Source organism: Acinonyx jubatus, chromosome A1 (genome assembly GCF_027475565.1).
Source record: "Acinonyx jubatus isolate Ajub_Pintada_27869175 chromosome A1, VMU_Ajub_asm_v1.0, whole genome shotgun sequence".
In the NCBI taxonomy this organism is placed as follows: domain Eukaryota; kingdom Metazoa; phylum Chordata; class Mammalia; order Carnivora; family Felidae; genus Acinonyx; species Acinonyx jubatus.
The window spans coordinates 230,198,559-230,216,221 of record NC_069380.1 but is presented as its reverse complement, the minus strand read 5'-3'; the positions used below and the strand labels follow the sequence as shown (position 1 = coordinate 230,216,221).

The following is a 17,663-nucleotide window of genomic DNA, read 5'->3' as shown; positions in this document are numbered from 1 at the left end:
CCTGCAGCACCCATCCCAGGGCACGTCACCTCCCCTTAGTGGACACCCACAGCTGGGTGATTTGCCAAGCGCCCTCAAGCGTGGCTTTCTGCACCCACCAGGGATATGCTGAATTTGGTGAAAAGAACTCAAAAGGACAGTTGTTTCTTTCCCCCAGAACTGTGTTCCTAGTCTTAACCAAACAGTATACTTTTCTCTTTTTAATGTTTATTTAGTTTTGAGAGAGCACAAGCAGGGGAGGGGCGGAGAGAGAGGGGGACGGGGGATCCGAAGCGGGCTCCAGGCTCCGAGCGGTCAGCACAGAGCCCGACACGGGGCTGGAACTCACAAGCCTCGAGATCATGACCTGAGCCGAAGCCGGACGCTCAACCAGCTGAGCCACCCAGGCGCACCCCCCCCCCCCACCAAACAGTACACGTTTTAAAGCAATCAGAGTCATTATCAGAGTCTATCTTGCAGAGGTCTGCACACATACGATCTCTCTGAGTGTGGTCCCCAACCAGCAGCGGCAACACCTCATTTACAGGCCCCAACCCGAGCCTGCCAAGGCAGAGGTCCTAGCCGTGGGGCTCAGCACATGCACCGTGCTTGGATAACAAGCCGTCCAGGCGATTCTGGTCCCTGGCCTGAGTCCCCCTGTGCTTTACAAATGAGGAAACCGGTGCAGTGAGGTCCAGGGGCTTGGCTTGTTCGGAGTCTCCCAGGGATCAGTGCCCAAGACGAGCCTAGAATGCAAACCCACCTGCTCCCTACATCTGAAAGTGTGCCTCCCAGTCAAGGCTCCCTAAGCTCCAGAACTGCACATACTCCTGTGGGCGAACGATGCAGACGAGAGGGCTGCAGCTCACTTAGCCGGCCCAGCGACCTTGGCAGCAAGCAAGCGTCTCTGCTCAAAGCTCTCCGTAACCATCCGTTCTTGCAGAAAGCCCTCTCAATACATTTAATTTTCCCTTGATGCCTGATAAACGAGATCTTCTGAAACCTTCTGCAATTCAGGCCCTGCTTGTTGAAAGTGGAAGGTTCAGGGAGTAGGATCTGGCTTAAAGTAACCAGAATTCAGTTTGACACTGATTTATTGTGGTCACGTTCAGATGAAGGCATCTCTTAGAGATGCCTGGTGTTTCTTGGTTGCCAAAGCCGAAGAAAGAGTAGTTTGTAAAAGTTTCCCTACTCCAAAATTTATATATTTTCTATTATGTTATAACATACGTGGCTTAATGTACCCAAAGGCATTCCAAATAAACTATTCCTAGTTGTTTGGGGGCGGGGTGTGTGGAACTAATAAAAAACACCTATGGTGAAAAAAAATACCATTTTTCAAATGAATAAAGAAACCCATAGGAGTCACTCAGCCTTGAAATTATCAACAATTCGGTGTCAAATGCCCTTAGAGCATCAAAACAATAAAACCAGCCCAGGGGAATCAGTATAGAAATTAATTAGATCACCTGCTCATTAACCACTAAGCTGTGGGACATGTAATCACCAGAGGTGAGGGATGATTTCTTTCGAGAGACCCTTTCATTAAAACTATAGCCAGTGTCTTAATACTTGAATAAGTTTCAAATTATCTCCAAAATAAACGTTTCCAACTTGGGTGAGAAGCAGCTGTTCCCAAAATGAAAACAATTCAGAGCAATGGCGCTGGCCTCTTTTGTGCCTCCGTTAGGACCCCGCTCCGGTGGCCCAGTGATCCCCACAAGCACCAGTCAAGGTCTGGAAATCCCAGTCTGAAGATGAGGAAATGTGGGCTCGCCTAGGGGAGATGACGGGCCCCGTACCGTGCCGCTGCAAAATGCAGGAGCCCAATCTTGCCCAAGCCTGTTGAACGTCAAAACCCAGTCTCTCTCTTCCCGTGACCTTTGCTTCTCCACTGAGGAGTGACGTCACCTTGCCAGCCATGGGGCCACCCGTCCCAACTGGGGTTTTGCCCTCAATTGTGCAAACTCCTGTTATTTACGGCTCAGACCTGTGTGTGGGGGGAGAATGTTGTATCTGGACTGCAACTGTCCCGAAAGGTGATTTCATTACACCACCTCTTGGAGGAAGGAAAACTCAAGAAGCAACGTGTGCGCCAATAGGCAACAGCGTTTCCATCCTGGTGAGAGAGGGTGTGCAGGCCCCGAGCGCCTCCCCGGGGAGGCAGTGGACAAAGTCACCCGACCGCGATCAAGTGGGAAGTTTTCCTTTTATTCACGTGCCCGCAGTGGCTCAGTCTCGGGCATCATTTCTGAGGACGCGATCCCACGACATGGTGATCACGGGGTCGTCACCGCAGGCCACGTGAGGGAAAGCGGCCTCAGGGCCCGTCCCCCCCCCCCCCCCCCCCGTCCAGGTGCAAGTGGCTTCAAGCGGGATCTGTGGCCCCCGTGGTGGGGGAAAGAAGGTCCAGGCGCTGCCCATCTGTGCCACCTGCCGTCCAGGCCACGGCAGGGGCCGTCAGGCTGGAGAAACGTGGCCAAAGCCGGGGCTCTTGATGCCGGGGATGTCGTTCTTCCTGTAGAAGTCTGCCTTCACGAGGTTGGCGCGGCCGTGGTCCCGGTTCAGGGGCTCCACGGGCTGGTGGATGCGTCTCCCGTAGACAGAGGACATCAGCACTGCCACGGGCCGCTGGCACTCCTGGCGGGGTGACCAGAACACGGGGTCAGCTCCGCCCGCTTGTTCGCACGACCCACCTTGGGTCCTGGAGGCTGTGTCCACCCGGCCCGCTGCACCCCTGCGTCCGGCACACCCGGGTTCCGTGATGCCACGGGGACCTCCTGAACTACGTCACGCCTGCCCCTTGTGCTCAGAGCCCCTCGTTGTCCCCAAGTCTTTCACGTCACCCAGAGGAAAGGCGAAGACGTGGCACGGGGTGCCACGTGCCCTCTGACCTCAGGATCCATTCTCCCTCCCGCCCTCCCTCCCTCCCTCCTCCTGTCTGCCTGTCTCCCCTCCCGCCTTCTCTCTTTTCCCAAATCTTTCCACCCTCCACCTGTCATCTCCCGACTCCCTATCTCCCCAGCACCCCATCTCCCTGGTTCCCTCTTATCTTTCCGGCCCCCTCATATCTGTGACCCTTCATCTCCCTGGGCCCCCTCACCTCACAGCTCCCCAATCTCCTCGCACTTTCCCTGCCCCCTTAAAAGGCCTCATTTCTCTGCATACCTCCCATCGCCACCTGGAATTCAGTTCCTTATTTGTATGACTTCATTTTTCATTTCCTCATAGGAATGTGAGCTCTGAGAGGACAGGGACATTTGTCTTCTCCCCTTAGGCTCCGTGCAGGGCCGGGGGCGGGGTGGGGGCGCTGCTCAAACTCGGGCCGGGTACAAGCGGGCCAGGCGTGTTCTTAAGACAGGAAAGCACGAGCCTCACTACCCACTTGGAGTGAATTCACATAAACAAAAACAATAGAAAAAAACTTCATGTCTGTGACTTAAGTAGTAATACTTCAGAGTTCCTCACTTAATTCCACAGTGAAATAAAGTCTCCCTGGAAGTGACCTGGGGCAGTCTTTAACAAGAGCAGCCCCAGGCCAAAATCTGCTGGGGTGGTGGGGGGAGATCCCACTGGAGGCTTCTCCATTCTGATTTCTGTGTATCGTATAAAAGCTGATGATATTTACTCAGCACCCGGCTCTTCGTAAACACACTGTCCTCAGATCAGACTCCGCAGACACGATGTCCGAGTGCGGAAAGGCCCCAAGAAGGTCTCACTGCTAAGGATCCACACAGCCTCCTCAGCCCCGGCACCTGCTGTGGTACAGACCTCCCTTCCCCAGGGAACGAGCTTTTCTCCTGCCTCTGCCCACACACTGGGGCGGCTGACCACAGGCCGAGCCTGAGCTGTCAGAAAATCGTGCAAAGATAAAGCAGGAGCAGCCCCGTCTGTGAAGGTTCAGGTTCGAGGCCGGTACCTAAACTAGGGTGCGGTGCCCTCCCTGGCAGGGCCGGGGTCCTCCAAAGAGCTGTGACAGCCAGGACTCAGCAGTTAAGCAAACACCTGCTCTATCTGTTGAAAAGAACTTCTTAGTTTTGCCTCATTAAATTAAGTAAACTCAACAACAGAGTCATAAAGACTAATGCTCGGAAACACGACCAGACAGGGAGCCGGTATCGGCCTAGTGTCAGTGCCGGGCCCGGTGAGGGAGAGGAGGGCGCACGCAGGGGTGAAGGCAGCGCGCCCAGCTTGCTGCGGGATAGACGCACAGGCACAGCGACTCTGTTCGCGCTTTGTCAACAGCCTGTGTCAACATTACCTCCTCGTTCACGTGAAGCCCCAGGCTTTTTGCATGTTCTCTGTCATCTCGGTGCAACTTCTGATTGTAGCCTGGGCTCTTGTCAAAAATACAGTCATACAGGGAAATGATTCCTGTCTGGGGACAAAAAGAGAAAGAAAGGCACGGGTCTACTGGAGGACTGGGCCACAGAAGCGCTCCGGGACACCGGCAGCCAGGCCTCTCCCCCGATGGACGGTGGAGACGTGCAGTTTCCCATCTGCACTGAGCATGTGCTTGGGAAGGTCACCCCAGAGCACCCTCCACGACCAGAGCAGGAGGCCAAGGCCCCCCGCCAGCGAAGCAGGTCCTCCAGAGGCCCAGTGAGGCGGGGACATCTCCGTGGCTCTTTTCCTACACCTCCTACAGATCCCTCCTTGACCTTGACCCAGGCGCACAGCCTTAAAGTAACAGTGACCCACTCAATATGTGTTTTCTCCTCATCGCCACCCTTCTCATAGTTCTCAGATTTCCTACAATAAGCTTGCACTGCGTTAAAAACTTAACCATAGCCAAACACTGGACAATACAATTAAACAGAAATATCCCTAAATTCCTAGCCAACAGGTGGGCACCTAGTACAAATCTGTCTCCGGAGAGACGGAAATATTTTCTTTAATCAGATGTGGTAGCTCTTATGAATGTAATTCATGAATGCATGACTATATTTATTTTCTATATGATATATACATATGTATAGTATTTGCACACGTATCAGGCGTATGTATACAACGCGCGTGCACACACAGCTTTGATGCATTAGAAAAGGATCCCGTTTCATTCGTCCACCGTTCCATCTCAGGTTTCTCTTCGTACAAAAATCCGTCGGCCTCACTTGGGACCTGATAAAAGGGAAAGAGATCCACGTGTCAGCTCGTCTTTGATCTTGACCCGCAAGTCAGGCCTGTCCTTTCTGCGTCGAGGGCCAGGTGCCTTGAACCCTCCAGCAGCAAACCCAGGCACGCCATGCCACCGGCATTTGGGGGTACAGGGTAGCTCACCTGTGCTCACTCGCTCACTCTCCCCGGGAGCAACGCTAGGAGCAATGTCCGAGTGCAGGACTCGGAAGCAGAAGGTAAACAGCGCCAGGGACGCACAACATGTGCTAAGTCTGTTGGAAGGCACGGGCAGCCCGCTCTCGCCGGCTGGGACTCAGAGTAGCTGGTAGCAATGGAAGTGACCACATGTCATTTCCCACCCTGACACCTCCCTCACAGGTCCCGTCCCGTGCACACGCACCGCTCCTGCCCGGGAGGTGGAAAGCTCAGGCACGTGGCCACCGTCCTGGTGCAGTGAACCATCTAGTACGGGAAACAAGGCGAGCTTTCGGGATTATTGTCTTAGGTTCCTAAGAATTCCAATGGCGACAAGCCTGAGGCACGTATTCAGCAGCTGCTGGAATCCTGGCTTATAAGTGCAGACTCACTCTGAGCCACTTGGGGGCAGGGCGCCTGGCTTGTGGAGTCTGAGCCCCGGTGGTCATTTAATGAGGTCACCATGCAGGAGCTTCTTGTTGGCATCGTCTTCTGTCACCTGTGAGCCCCTGGGTCTGTCCACGCACTGGGTTGGCTGGCCTTGGCCTTCACTTGTCCTGAAGGCCGCCTTATGGGATAGCTCATCTACCCAGGGTCCGAGAAACAAAAAGCCCAATTCAGCGGGTAGGTGCTACATTCTTCAGCATTTGCTGTTGCAAAACTTGGCTAGCTGTTGGGGAAGAACAATAAACTTGGATCTTCACATCGCATTAGAGTCAAAAGGAAATTCTGGACGGGTTAGAAAAATATGGGAAGAGAAAATCCATAAGGGACTTCCTACGCGTCAAAGCATTGGGGAAAATGTCACAAAGAAAATATCAATCACTTGGGTTATATAAAAATCAGACATTTGATAATCAAATAAAATTAAGACTTAAAAAAAAAAAAAACAACCCCGTAGGAAGGATAGAGAAATCTCAGTATCTTTAACATGCAGTGTAGGATGTCTGCAGAAGGAGACGCTGACGGCTGGGAGCTGGCTTCTAGCCTGGAGATGGTGAGCAAGCTTTGCAGCATGTTTAGGGAAGCCACCAGGCCAGAGGGCTCTGCAGTGACACAGGAGAGGCTCAGGTACACCACACGCTCTGCCAGGATGGGGGGACGTAAGTCCCCCAAAGGGGCATTCTGGCCTTTGCAAGGGGAGGCACCTCCATGCAGACCCTTCCTTTTGGGGTTCAGAGCTACTGGCCAGGTCCGGCTGAGGCCAGAAGGCCGACCTGGACAGTGACTGAATGCCCCATCACCCCCACAGCACCCCTTTCCACACAGGAACTGGAGCTGGGATCGTGGTCATGATGTGGCTGTCACATTGTCGCCCGAATCCCGCCTGGCCTGGCGGACCCCGTGCATTGGGTGTGTTTCAGGGACGGCAGCTCCGGTCTGTAACAGAAACACCTGCTGCCCGGACTGAGCACCTGGGCGGCAGCTGCACCCTCAGATCTCTGGGCCACGGTCTGCACCCATGATCTCTGGGCCATCAGTTCCCACCCGGCTCCATGTGGGTGACCAGCAGCCCCCAGGCCTGAGGGACAGCCCTGCCAGCAGGGGCCAGGGGGAACAGGGGCTCCTCCGGGACCTACTGGCTTGCGCCGTCCTCCTGTGCAGGTGGTTCCCATGCAGGCCTGACCCTCCCAAACGGAGTCAGCCCCCTGGAGGTCCTGGACGTGTCCTGGGAGCCGGACTCCGAGGACAGAAGAATGAACACCGGAAGTGAGTGAGAAAGCGATCAGTGCTTCCTGAATGAGGGAGGCAAGGTTGCCTCACTTTGTTCCCTGCGCTGGGGAAGCCCCCTGTGGCGAGCTGTCCACATTCTCAGCTCCCCGAAAATATTCCACACAAGCAGCGCTCGGAGAAGCCATGTGGCTCAGTTCCCCTGAGTTGCTCACCAGAATCCTGTCTTGCCGTATGTTAGAGCAGTCTGTGTGAGGGCTCCCTGCACCCATGGGATGTGATCGGAGTCTCTCTTTCTCTCCTTTGCAGCGATTTTTGCCTACTTACTACTTTCTAGAGTAAAAATGAATTGTTCTATCACCGAAAAATAAGGGGGAGAAATCGACCGGCAGGCAGGCAGCCTCACTGAGCAACGTGACTGTCCGTCGTCAACTTCTCATCAAACTGAAAATCTGTCTTTTGCTAAATTTTAATTATTCATCTTTCTTCTTTCCTTTTGTCTGTCATTCCTTTACGGTTGGAAGCAAAATGACACGAATAAAAGCCAGTCTGGATTTAGATGCTATCACAAAACAGAGCTTCTGGGTTTACTATTATTTTGCTATTAAAATCTCTCAAGAGATTTCCTCTCTCAAGCATGATGTTGAGCAAACGAGCCCATTTGCTGCCTCTCTGGTAATCTCCCTTTGCCCCTTTGCATTTTGAGGGTTGTTAAAACGTAGTATGATCTCATTCTGGTTGTGCTGTCTGATGGCTTGCCTTTGGTCCCCTCCCTCGCCACCCCCCCCCCCCCCCCCCCCGCCCCGTGGCCCCTGCTCCTAACACTGCAAAATAACTTGCCTGTAGCCCTGGGCTGTGTGTGCATATGGAGCGGAAGCCTTCACTCGTCGACCTCCAAAGCATATCACTCTAACTATTGTGTCAGGCACCCAGCGAGGCTCCAGGACAGGAATAGGGAGTCCCTACCTTGGAGGAGACCACAGGCTGAGAATGGAAATAAACTCATTAATTAAACAACAGCAGGTGATACACAGGGAGCCACAGAGGGGCGCCCAAAGTACAGGGGCACCAGCCAGGAAGGATCGGCTCCCGCCTGGGATCACGCAGGATGGGGACGTTGCTGAACTCATCGTAGGGGGTGCTGCACCACTGTGGCCGGAGTCCCAGGGCAGCCACCTCCCTGGGTGCTGTGGGTTGAATTGCACCCCCCCCCCCAAATTCCTATGTTGAAGTCCTGACTCCCAGGATCTCAGAAGGTGATTTAGAAATCAGAACGCCGAAAATGTAATTAGTTAAGACGTGGTCATACCTAATCCAACAGCACTGGTGTCCTTATAAAAGAAGCTCAGAAACAGACACTGATACACAGGGAGAGAGAAGATGACACAAGGAGACACAGGGAGGAGATGGCCATCTACAGACGAATGAGAGTGGCCTGGAACAGACTCTCCCTCATGACCTTAGAAAGGGCCAACCTTGCCGCCACACTGATTTGGACTCCTGGCTTCCGGAACTGGGAGACGATAAATTTCTGTGGCTCAAGCCCCTGGTCTGTGGCACTTGGTTATGGCAGCTCCAACACCCATACTTGGTGGTCATGTTTTGAACAATGGAAGGTAAGAATGGAGATAAAACAAAGGGCACTGCAGTGGGGCCGGAGACCCAATCCCAGAGCGCTGAGCTCCAGGTAAACTGAGTCGGTAAACCACTCGACCCAGACAACCGGCTTGGTAGCCATCACCAATGGCTCTATTCTGCTCTGCTCCCGACTCCGCAGAGGATGAATCTCTGCTCCTTTGGGCGAGTTAAGCCATGTGACCAGATCTAAGCAATGAACTATGAGCGGGGGGGGGGGTCACATGGGACTTCTCAGGCAGAAGCCTTTGGGGACTCCGGAAGCTTCCACAGCAGTTGCTGAGTGACTATCCTGGGCAGAGCCATCCCTCTGATCCCCGTTGGACATTTAACATGAGAAGTGAGTCTTCCTTAGGACATTGAGACTTTGGAGGCTGTTGTTTACGTTTCTCATGACTACCACAAGCAGTCCTGGCCTACAGTCTACAAGGGCACATCTCCCCGGTTGTGTGCTTCAGCTGTTCCCTGTGCCTCCTACCAAACATTACACGCGCTCTGCCACAAATAACTGGGGTAAGATTCCCAGCCAACTGGGACCCGAATCCTTTCTTTTCTCCTCCCTTTCAGACCATTCAAATATAAACGGACTCTCCCTTGTTGGTTCAAGCCAGGTAAATTCTGCAAGAAAGAAAGAACTAAGAGAAAGGAAATCCATACGTTTCCATATGGCACTCAGGCAGGGGTAATATTATGTGCTCACCAAACACATGGCCTCTTCCAGAATAAACAGAAGCAGCAGTGGCCAGTTTGCATCCCACTTACTAGTTCTGGCAAAGAATTGTGGGTGAAGCCAATGGGCATCACCTTCTAGGCTTGGTCCATAAAAGCTCTTGTGTGTGCCCTCCATGCTGTCTCTCCATGCTCTTTGGCCAGCAAGTTCAAAGGACCCAGTAAAGGACCGCAAGATCCCAAAGATCCCCAGGCCCTGGCAACAGTGGAACCGCTAAAAAGGAGGAATCTGGTTCCCCAGTTACTGCATTAAGCAAGCTGGGGGGTGCCTGGGCGGCTCAGTTGGTTGGGCGTCTGACTTTGGCTCAGGTCATTATCTCGAAGTTTGAGCCCGCGGCGGGCTCTGTGCTGACAGCTCAGAGCCTGGAGCCTGCTTCGGATCCTGTGTCTCCCTCTCTCTCTGCCCCTCCCACTTGTGCTCGGTCTCTCTTTCTCAAAAAAATACATTAAAAAAATATTTAAAAAAAAAAAAAGAAAGCTGGGCTGGGGCATCTGGGTGGTTCAGCAGGTTAAGCGTCCGACTTCGGCTCAGGTCAAGATCTCATGTCTCATGAGTTCGAGCCCCGTGTCGGGCTCTGTGCTGACAGCTCAGAGCCTGGAGCCTGCTTCAGATTCTGTCTCCCTCTCTCTCTGTCCCGCTTGCACCCTGTCTCTCTCTCTCAAAAATAAATAAAACATTTTAAAAATTTTTTTAAAAAAAAGAAGAAGAAGAATTAGAAGTCCAGGCAGGAGAAACACACACATTGGGCTACATGTGAAAAAGAAACACACTTTTCGTTATGTGTTATATGCATAAGGCCAGTGGTGGGCTTAGGTTAGCCAGCCGCTCTCTGGACAAAAAAGACCCAGTGTGGCATTTGCCAATTCCTGCAGTCTAAGCATTCTCACCGTGGCCAATTTCAGGCTTCCAACTGAATGCAGAGTTCAGACGAAATGCTACAAATTGGCTCTTTGTTGTGAGCATGAGCAGACTGCGATATAGGACACACGGGTGGTTAAGGCTCTCGGGGTTCAAGGTCCATTTGTTCCCAGAGCACAGCCCAGCCCACCTTGACTAAAACAGTAATCAAGCTATGATCAGGCTTGTTCGTTTCCTCTCTTCGGGGGCACGGTACTGTTACCTCTCCTCTTGAGGCTTCCAGTCACTGTTTGCCTACCCAGAGCTGTGCGACCTCCTCGTAAAAACAGAAATTCCCGAGGCGATCCAAAGGGTTTCCTTTGATTCATAAGGGCCTCATTTTACTTCTGATAAGTCCAGTGCTTGTCCTTGGGAGTCCAGCGGTATGTGAAGCTTAATGAGGACATCTTCATTAATTTTAACATCATTCAAAAGTCTATTCTCAGAAGGAGTGTAGCTTGTCGAGGACAGGACGTGCTAGTTCTTTTAAGAGGACAATACTCAGCTATTCTCTTTGGTTCCTCTGTGGCAAAGGTTCTGTTTCCTCTCCTGGTGCATTAGGATCACGAGTTGGGGAATTTTCAGAACTTTTCCAATAATCTGAACATTTTAACAGTTTAATAAGAATCCTATCATATCATAAGCAGTCTTGATAAGGCATTATCTTCACTACTTTTTAATTTTATATTTATTTTTTGAGCGAGAGAGTGAATGGGGGAGGGGCAGAGAGCGAGGGAGACAGAGAGAGGGAGAGCATCTTAAGTAGGCTCCACGCTCAGCACGGAGCCCGACTCCGCGCTGGATCCCAAGACCCCGCGATCACGACCTGTGCCGAAATCAAGAGTCGGACGCCCAACCCACGGGGCCACCCGGGCGCCCCCTTCACGACTTCACTACAATGGATCTGTTGCTGCGGGGGTTGCGCCCCAAACCTACCCTTGAGCTGAAATGAACCAGCGCCTCCCTCTGGGTGCGTTTCATCCTGGAAGTGTGCTCCAGGTCAGGGTTCTGCATCAATCAGTCTGTCCGCTCACTTTGTCTCCAAGAGGAGACTCGGAGCCAGCTGTTCTCTCTTCCACTGACACCAGCCCCCCACCGCCCCCCTCTGCCCCCCATCCCTGGCCCCCAGCCATCCACATCACAGGAGGAAGGGTGAGCCACGGGGGCTGCCGCTCCAGTCGAAGCTGTTCCTCTTGGCCAAATATATTGGAGATAATGCTGCTCCTTTTCTTGTGTCATTGTGCTCCTTAAACGGGGACAGTTTTGGAAAAACTGTCTGAGATGTATTATGACATGCAAAGAGCAAGCTGCAAATATACATGCACAGTTGTGTGATCTGTGTGTGAACATGTTCTTGTAAACAAAGTTAGACACCTATCCGTGCATTCCTACGCACACGGCGGAAAGCCACGCACCATGTGGTCACATGGGTGGTAGGAACACTGACCCCACCCTCTGGGTGTTTCCGTCCTGCTTCCCTGGGGTGACCTGCCTGCCCTTTGCTACTCTCTACCTGCCCTGGAGGAAGAGGTTCAGCCCCACCCCCACCAAGGGGCAGGTCACTGGACAGGAAAGACACAGCCAGCCCGGATTCGGGAGAAGCAGGGGCATCTACTCCCAATTTTGATCCCTGAGGAGCAGGTCAAGGCCACGGATACCCGAAAAGGCAGATAATCCCAAACGGGACCTCTATTTAGTCTCAGGGACTGATCTTGTGACTTGGTTTTAAAAGCCACCCAGGTTGCTCAGTTGGCTAAGTGTCTGACTCTTGATATCAACTCAGGTCATGACCTCACGGTGGTGAGATCGAGCCCCTGGATGGGCTCCGTGCTGGGCTTGGCTCTCTCTCTGCCCCTCTCCCCTGCTCGTTCGCTCAAAACTAAACATTTTTTAAAAATCCACATCCCATTTATTCCTCTTCTTTCGTTCATGCAGCACGTCCTTACCAACACCAACTTTGAGACGGGCACTGTTCAGGCCGCTGAGGACAGAGAGCGATTACCGTCCTTATGGAGCTCATAGTGTAGTGGGAAGAAAAAGCCGCAAGATAATTAAGTAAACCTTCAGGGGCACCTGGGTGGCTCAGTTGGTTAGGCGTCTGACTTTGGCTCGGGTCACGATCTCGCAGGTTCCTGAGTTCAAGCTCCGCATCGGGCTCCCTGCTGCCAGCGTTTCAGTGCAGAGCCTGCTTGGGATCCTCTGTCCTCCTCTTTCTGCCCCTCCCCGGCTTGTGGTCTCCCCTCGGCTGCATCCAGTGAAGGGCAGGTGGGCGATCAGGAGGGTAAAGAAAGAGCCCCTAGCCTCTGTGTCTCCATCACACAAGGACGAGGAAAGTCAGCTAATCTCCCTAAAGCTAAGGTGGGGCTCTCTGAGCAAAGCTTCACTCAAGACAGGCTGTCCACACTGCAGCTCACCACGAGAGAAAGCATATTCTAAAACCCCCTAAGAATTCTTTTTTAATGTAGCTCTGAGACTTTGCGAAACTTCATCAAATCTTCCATAAAAGGGCATTGTCCTTCGACTTAGCTTTTCCATTTCAGTAGCAGAAATGTTGCACGAGGCAGAAGAAGGAAAAAAGTAATTCTAAAACCTCATTGAACTGAATCTGCCTTGCTGCCTCCTGAACAGTATTTTATAGGAAAAGCCCTCGCTGCTAGAGGCCCCTCGGGAGCCGTGCAGGAGTTGATCACATTTTAGCTGCCAGCTTTAGATGACAAATTTGTCTCAGGATCCAAGGCATTACTGGGGCTTTAAATAAGCATGCCGCATTGAGGGCCTTAACTTTGGGGTCTCCCAGGGGGAGACCCCATAGATTAGAAACCACCAGAATGACTCTCAGTTACCTGCCTCACCTGTGTATGCCTCTGACAGCAATCAGGGGTGCAGGATGTAAGACACTGGCTGGGAACCAAACCTCAGGGACAAGAAACTAATAATCACTAACAAAAGCGAATAATAGCTCTGCCTACATTGGGCTTACTATGTGCCACTTCACCTCTATTAATTAAATTAATTTGTCATTACTGACCCCGTGAAGCTGGTACTGTTTCATAGATGGGCGAAGTGACCCAAGGAGATTGTGCCTTGCGCAATCTGCACAGCTAGGAACGCGGAGTCAATATTTTTACCCAAGACTTGTTGGCCTGTGCTAACTAATTAATTACTAGATGTGTCACACGGTAATTGACTGAAGAGCTAATTCTGCCCTTTGTCTTCTCAGCTTCGAGTAGGACCCAGATTTACAATTCACTTAGGGGCAGCTGAGTCCTCTAGCAAATCTGTGATACCAAATTCGTCTTCAGTCCAAATGATCTCATGGTAGAGAATCAGCCTCTGGAGTTCTGCAGCTGATTAAATACTAGTTCGTACAATCCCCAGGGGGACATTATTACCATTGGTGGCTGTCTTGCAAATATACTTCGAAATGCCTTTTGTTTTTCTGGATGCTTTTAAGGGCTATTTTATTTAGGTTTAATATTTCTGCTGCATCATTTTCTTCCGCGTGACACTAAAGGCCTGAGGATTTGAAATTGCCTGTGACTCCAGCTATCAAGACTGTACTAATTTGTTTTTTTTTTCTTAAAATCCGCTTTGCATTAATTTGTTCTAAGGCCCTTTCCTACCTTCCAGGTACAGTAATATACTGGAGCAGGGGTTTTCTATCAAGATACAGATAGTCACTGCTTTAGCCTTTCAGGTCACATGGTTTCCAACTCTGCGTGCGGCCATAGATAATACTAAGCGAATGGGCATGGGATCTTGTTGTAATAAAACTTCATGAAAATGGACTCTGGGCCAGATTTGGCCCAGGGGCCTCTGTGTGTTGAACCCTGAATTAAAGCAGCATACTTCTTACCTACCCCTGATCTCTCTCCAAATACAGAGCCCTGGGCACCTTGTATATCAGGCACCTCTCTGCATCTTGGCCCCAGAGAGGCAGAGTCACGTATCAGATTGGTGAACCTGCCAGGTTCAACTCTGCTTCTTTTCTGTTGGCAATGGCTGGCCCACAGTGGGCGGGGGTTCAGCTCTGCTTTTTCTGGGGCCCACAGCCGCAATGGCTGGGAAGGATTCAGAGCTTCTGTGTCCACAAGCCGTTTTTGCCCAGAGACCTTAGCAGTAACCTGCAACCTGGGTTTTAGTCTCTGATAAATATGCATCCTGAACCCCATCCACTTTAGTCTTTCATCTTATTTCTGAATAGCCTCAAAGTGGTACTTAACAGGCCTCCTCAGTGGTACACACAAAATGGTGTATTGTGAATTTTTTCATTTTGTCAGGAAGCCAGACAAGATTTATGTTCTCTCAATAAAACAGCACGGACCATCTTAAAACATCAAGATTCCTGGCTTTTTGGCTGTTTCTGTCATGCGGTGCGGTAACGCTCTGCCTGAATCATAAATTGGCAATGATCCAGGTTTTGCATACTTAAATTGTAAAATTCATTTAACAAATGGAATTATTTACAGATAAAGTTCTTTCAAAACATATCACTCATGGGAGGAAAACATAGGAGGTCCGTGGTGGCAGTGAGGTTGGGCACCGGTGCCCTAAATGCACCCCAGCATTAATTCCCAGTGGACGTTCAAGCCAAGAGTGCACCGAACAGGGATGCGCACAATGGCCACGGATGTCCCTTTCTTCCTTCTGTCCTTCAGTCCTTCCATATTGCTCAGAGCCGAGCGGAGAGGAGAGGAGCTAACTGATACAAGAGAGCCTCCTGGCCAAGGTCGTGTGTTAGTTTGCTCAGTCTGCCAAAACAGAGCACCCAGACTGGGGGGGGGGGGGGGGGGAGGGGGTTAAACAGGAGAAATGTACTATCTCACAGTTCTGGTGGCAGAAAGTCTGAGATCAAGGTATGGGCAGGGCTCCCTCCTCCCGAGGGCTGTGCGGGAAGAAGCCATTTGCGGCTCCTCTCCTTGCCTTGTAGAAGGCCGTCTTCTCCCTGCCTTTTCCCTTCATCTTCGATCTATGCATGTCATGTCCCCTTTCCATAAGGGCGCCGGTCATACTGGATGAGGCACCCCCCCCCAATGACCTCACTTGAATCTGATTACCTCTGTAAAGACCCCGTCTCCAAATAAGGTCACATTCTGAGGTGCTTGGGATTAGGACTCTAACATAAGAATTTTAGGGGGACACACAATTCAACCTGTAACAGTTGTCTAAACTAGAAGCTTCTGTTTTGTTTGTAAGGGTAAGCTCCATGACATTCTGTTCTCTGACATTTCACGTGTGACAAGCCCCTGAATGCGTGCAGACCTGATCCGGATGGGGGTTCATGTGGGCTCTATGGGTGATGGGTGGGGAGAAGAGAAGGAAGGTCATTCCGTGCGGACACCTTACACATCAGGAGGGAAAGACCTCCTTCTTCCTAGGCACTTGGCTAACCTATACCCTCTCTGAGCCACTCACTGTCCCTGCAGGCTGAGCGACCCCAGAGATCCTTTTAATAATGATGTCCCTGCAGCCTGAACTGCAAAAAACATCGGAGACATTTAGGAAAAACAGCTTGACGAAAGCAGTCGTCGACTCCTGACAAGCTCTGAATTTGCTTCTTTTCCTCTGGCTTCTCCCCCTGCTCTGGCTGCATGGTGGCCCGTCACAGACCAGCAGGCTTTTCTCATGAGTCGAGTGTGCCTGCTGGAGCCAGGCCAGAATCTGGTGCGGCCTCCCTGTCCTGCTCTCCCTGCAGGATGGCCAGAACTGCCTGTGGTTATCTCCGGTTTGCAAGAGGGCCCTCCAAGCGCGGCGTCGGTACCCTGGACTTTCTGGGCGCAGTCGCTGCAGTGAGCGCTTTCAGGCAGAGCCCAGAGGGAGTCCTGACCCCACCAGCTGCGCAGCCCAGGTCTCCTGAGACCCTCCTCCAGATCCTGAGCAGAGGGGTGGATCAGCCTGCCGCTCCGGGTCGTAGTACTAGAAGCCCAGCGGTTCCCAATCCCTTACTCAAAGAGCACCGGGACCCTAACCTATCCCCAAATAGCTCAGAAAACGCGGCTGAGCATTCTGGCACCCCACCCTCATCCCAGCTGAGCATGCCTCCCACAACACACACACACACCGCTCGGCCCGTGCCCATCTCTAGGTGAAGGGTCTGGGTTGGGGGGGTCACCTGACTCTGTGGTCATGGTAGCTGCTCTCTTTGGGGTCTAGGCACCCGGGAGGAAGGCCCTCTCCCACCCTCCTTCCCCCTGTGACCCTGATGCCCCCTTAACCCGTCTCCTCTCTCCTCGCCCAGGTGTCCTCACAGACTGTAGAGCCCTCCCCGGCCCCCACCCCTCCCCCCCTTGCAACCCCGACCCCAGAGTCCCACCCCAGAGTTGCAGCCCAGACTCTGGGACTTCCTCCCCCAAAGTGTAGCTCCGACCTCTTGCAGCCCCGCCCCCATCCCGCCTCTCCTCCAGCCCCCTCCCCTGCTCTGCAGCCTTGCCCGCATTCCCTCTACCCACCCCGCACCTCCATTCCGCTCTCAGGCTAAGACACCCGCCTCCACCCTCCCTCTCCTGCATCCCCTCCCCCCCACTCGCTCCTCCCTCTCAGTGAAGCCCCGCCCCACCCCCCTCCCTCCCCTCCCTGGCAACGAAGCCCCGCCCCCATGCCCTGTCCCCATCGGCTCCTCCCTGGCGGTGAAGACCCGCCCCACCCGCCCTCTCCCCATCCCTGGCAGTGAAGCCCCGCCCCCATGCCCTCGCCCCATCGGTTCCTCCCAGGCGGTGAAGCCCCGCCCCATCCCCTCCCGCCCCTCCCTGCCAGTGAATCCCCGCCCGCCCCCTTCCCGCCTCTCCTCCTGCGGTCTCCAAGTCTCCGCGGCCCCTCCGACTCGCCGCTCCGCGCCCAGACGCGCAGCCCCTCTCTAGGGCGGCTCACCTTGCCCAGGCGGTAGTAGTAGCTGTGCTCCTTGGGGTCCAGGCGCCGCGGCGGGACGTAGCTGAAGGCGGAGAGCGCCGAGAGGGGCAGCGGCCGGGGCTTGATCCGCAACGTGGCGGCGGTAATCTCCTCGTCGTCGTCCTCCATGCCACCCCCGTCCAGCGCCCCCGCGGTCGGTCCCACCCGCCGAGGGCCCTGCGGGCAGCTGGGAGCCCGCGTTCGGCGTCGCCGGGAAACCGCGTCCCTTCGGGGCAGGCCCCTCCCCCTCCCCGCTCCTCCCCGCTTCCGACCCCACCCCTCCTCCTCCCCCACTCCGCTCTTCCCCGGCCCACTTCCCCGCCCCGCTTCTCCGTCCTCCAGGCACCCCCCAGCCAAGCCCCGGGTGTTTCCTCGCAGGTGCGTCCCTGGAGTCCGAGCTGCAGACGGGGTTCCCGGGTGGGAGACGCCTCTGGGATCAGCGCCTTCCAACCCGCTGACCCTTCCCCGCGCAGCGTCAGACCCCTCACCCAGACCACTCGTTTGTGGGGCCGTTTGACCGCGCACCTGCTACGTGCGGGCGTTGGAGGTGCAA

The 17,663-nt window shown here is 53.4% G+C and overlaps 1 protein-coding gene across 3 annotated transcripts; it reads right to left on the bottom strand.

The window, feature by feature from the left end:
• Nucleotides 1-211: 211 nt before the first annotated feature.
• On the bottom strand, nt 212-17,367 carry CFAP90 (cilia and flagella associated protein 90). 3 transcript variants are annotated; one of them, XM_053202256.1, is made up of 4 exons: nt 17,093-17,228; nt 7,800-7,947; nt 4,241-4,353; nt 212-2,619 (listed from the first exon to the last, which is right to left on the bottom strand). In XM_053202256.1, exons 2-4 carry the CDS (start codon nt 7,864-7,866, stop codon nt 2,440-2,442), a joined length of 360 nt encoding a protein of 119 aa, XP_053058231.1. In that variant the 5' UTR covers nt 7,867-7,947; nt 17,093-17,228; the 3' UTR covers nt 212-2,439. The 3 variants fall into 3 exon arrangements, with proteins under 3 accessions (XP_053058231.1, XP_026929883.2, XP_026929877.1); XM_027074082.2 differs by lacking the exon at nt 7,800-7,947 and having other exon boundaries at nt 4,241-4,357; nt 17,093-17,356; XM_027074076.2 differs by lacking the exons at nt 212-2,619; nt 4,241-4,353; nt 7,800-7,947 and adding an exon at nt 11,358-16,098 and having other exon boundaries at nt 17,093-17,367.
• Nucleotides 17,368-17,663: the final 296 nt, after the last annotated feature.

Bases quoted from the DNA above. Each gene is read 5' to 3' on its own strand.
- CFAP90 (XM_027074076.2), bottom strand. From the start codon at position 17,239: ATGGAGGACGACGACGAGGAGATTACCGCCGCCACGTTGCGGATCAAG. The intron at 16,099-17,092 runs GTGAGCCGCCCT...CCCTCTGCTCAG, and splicing joins ACTACTACCGCCTGGGCAAG to GATCTGGAGGAGGGTCTCAG.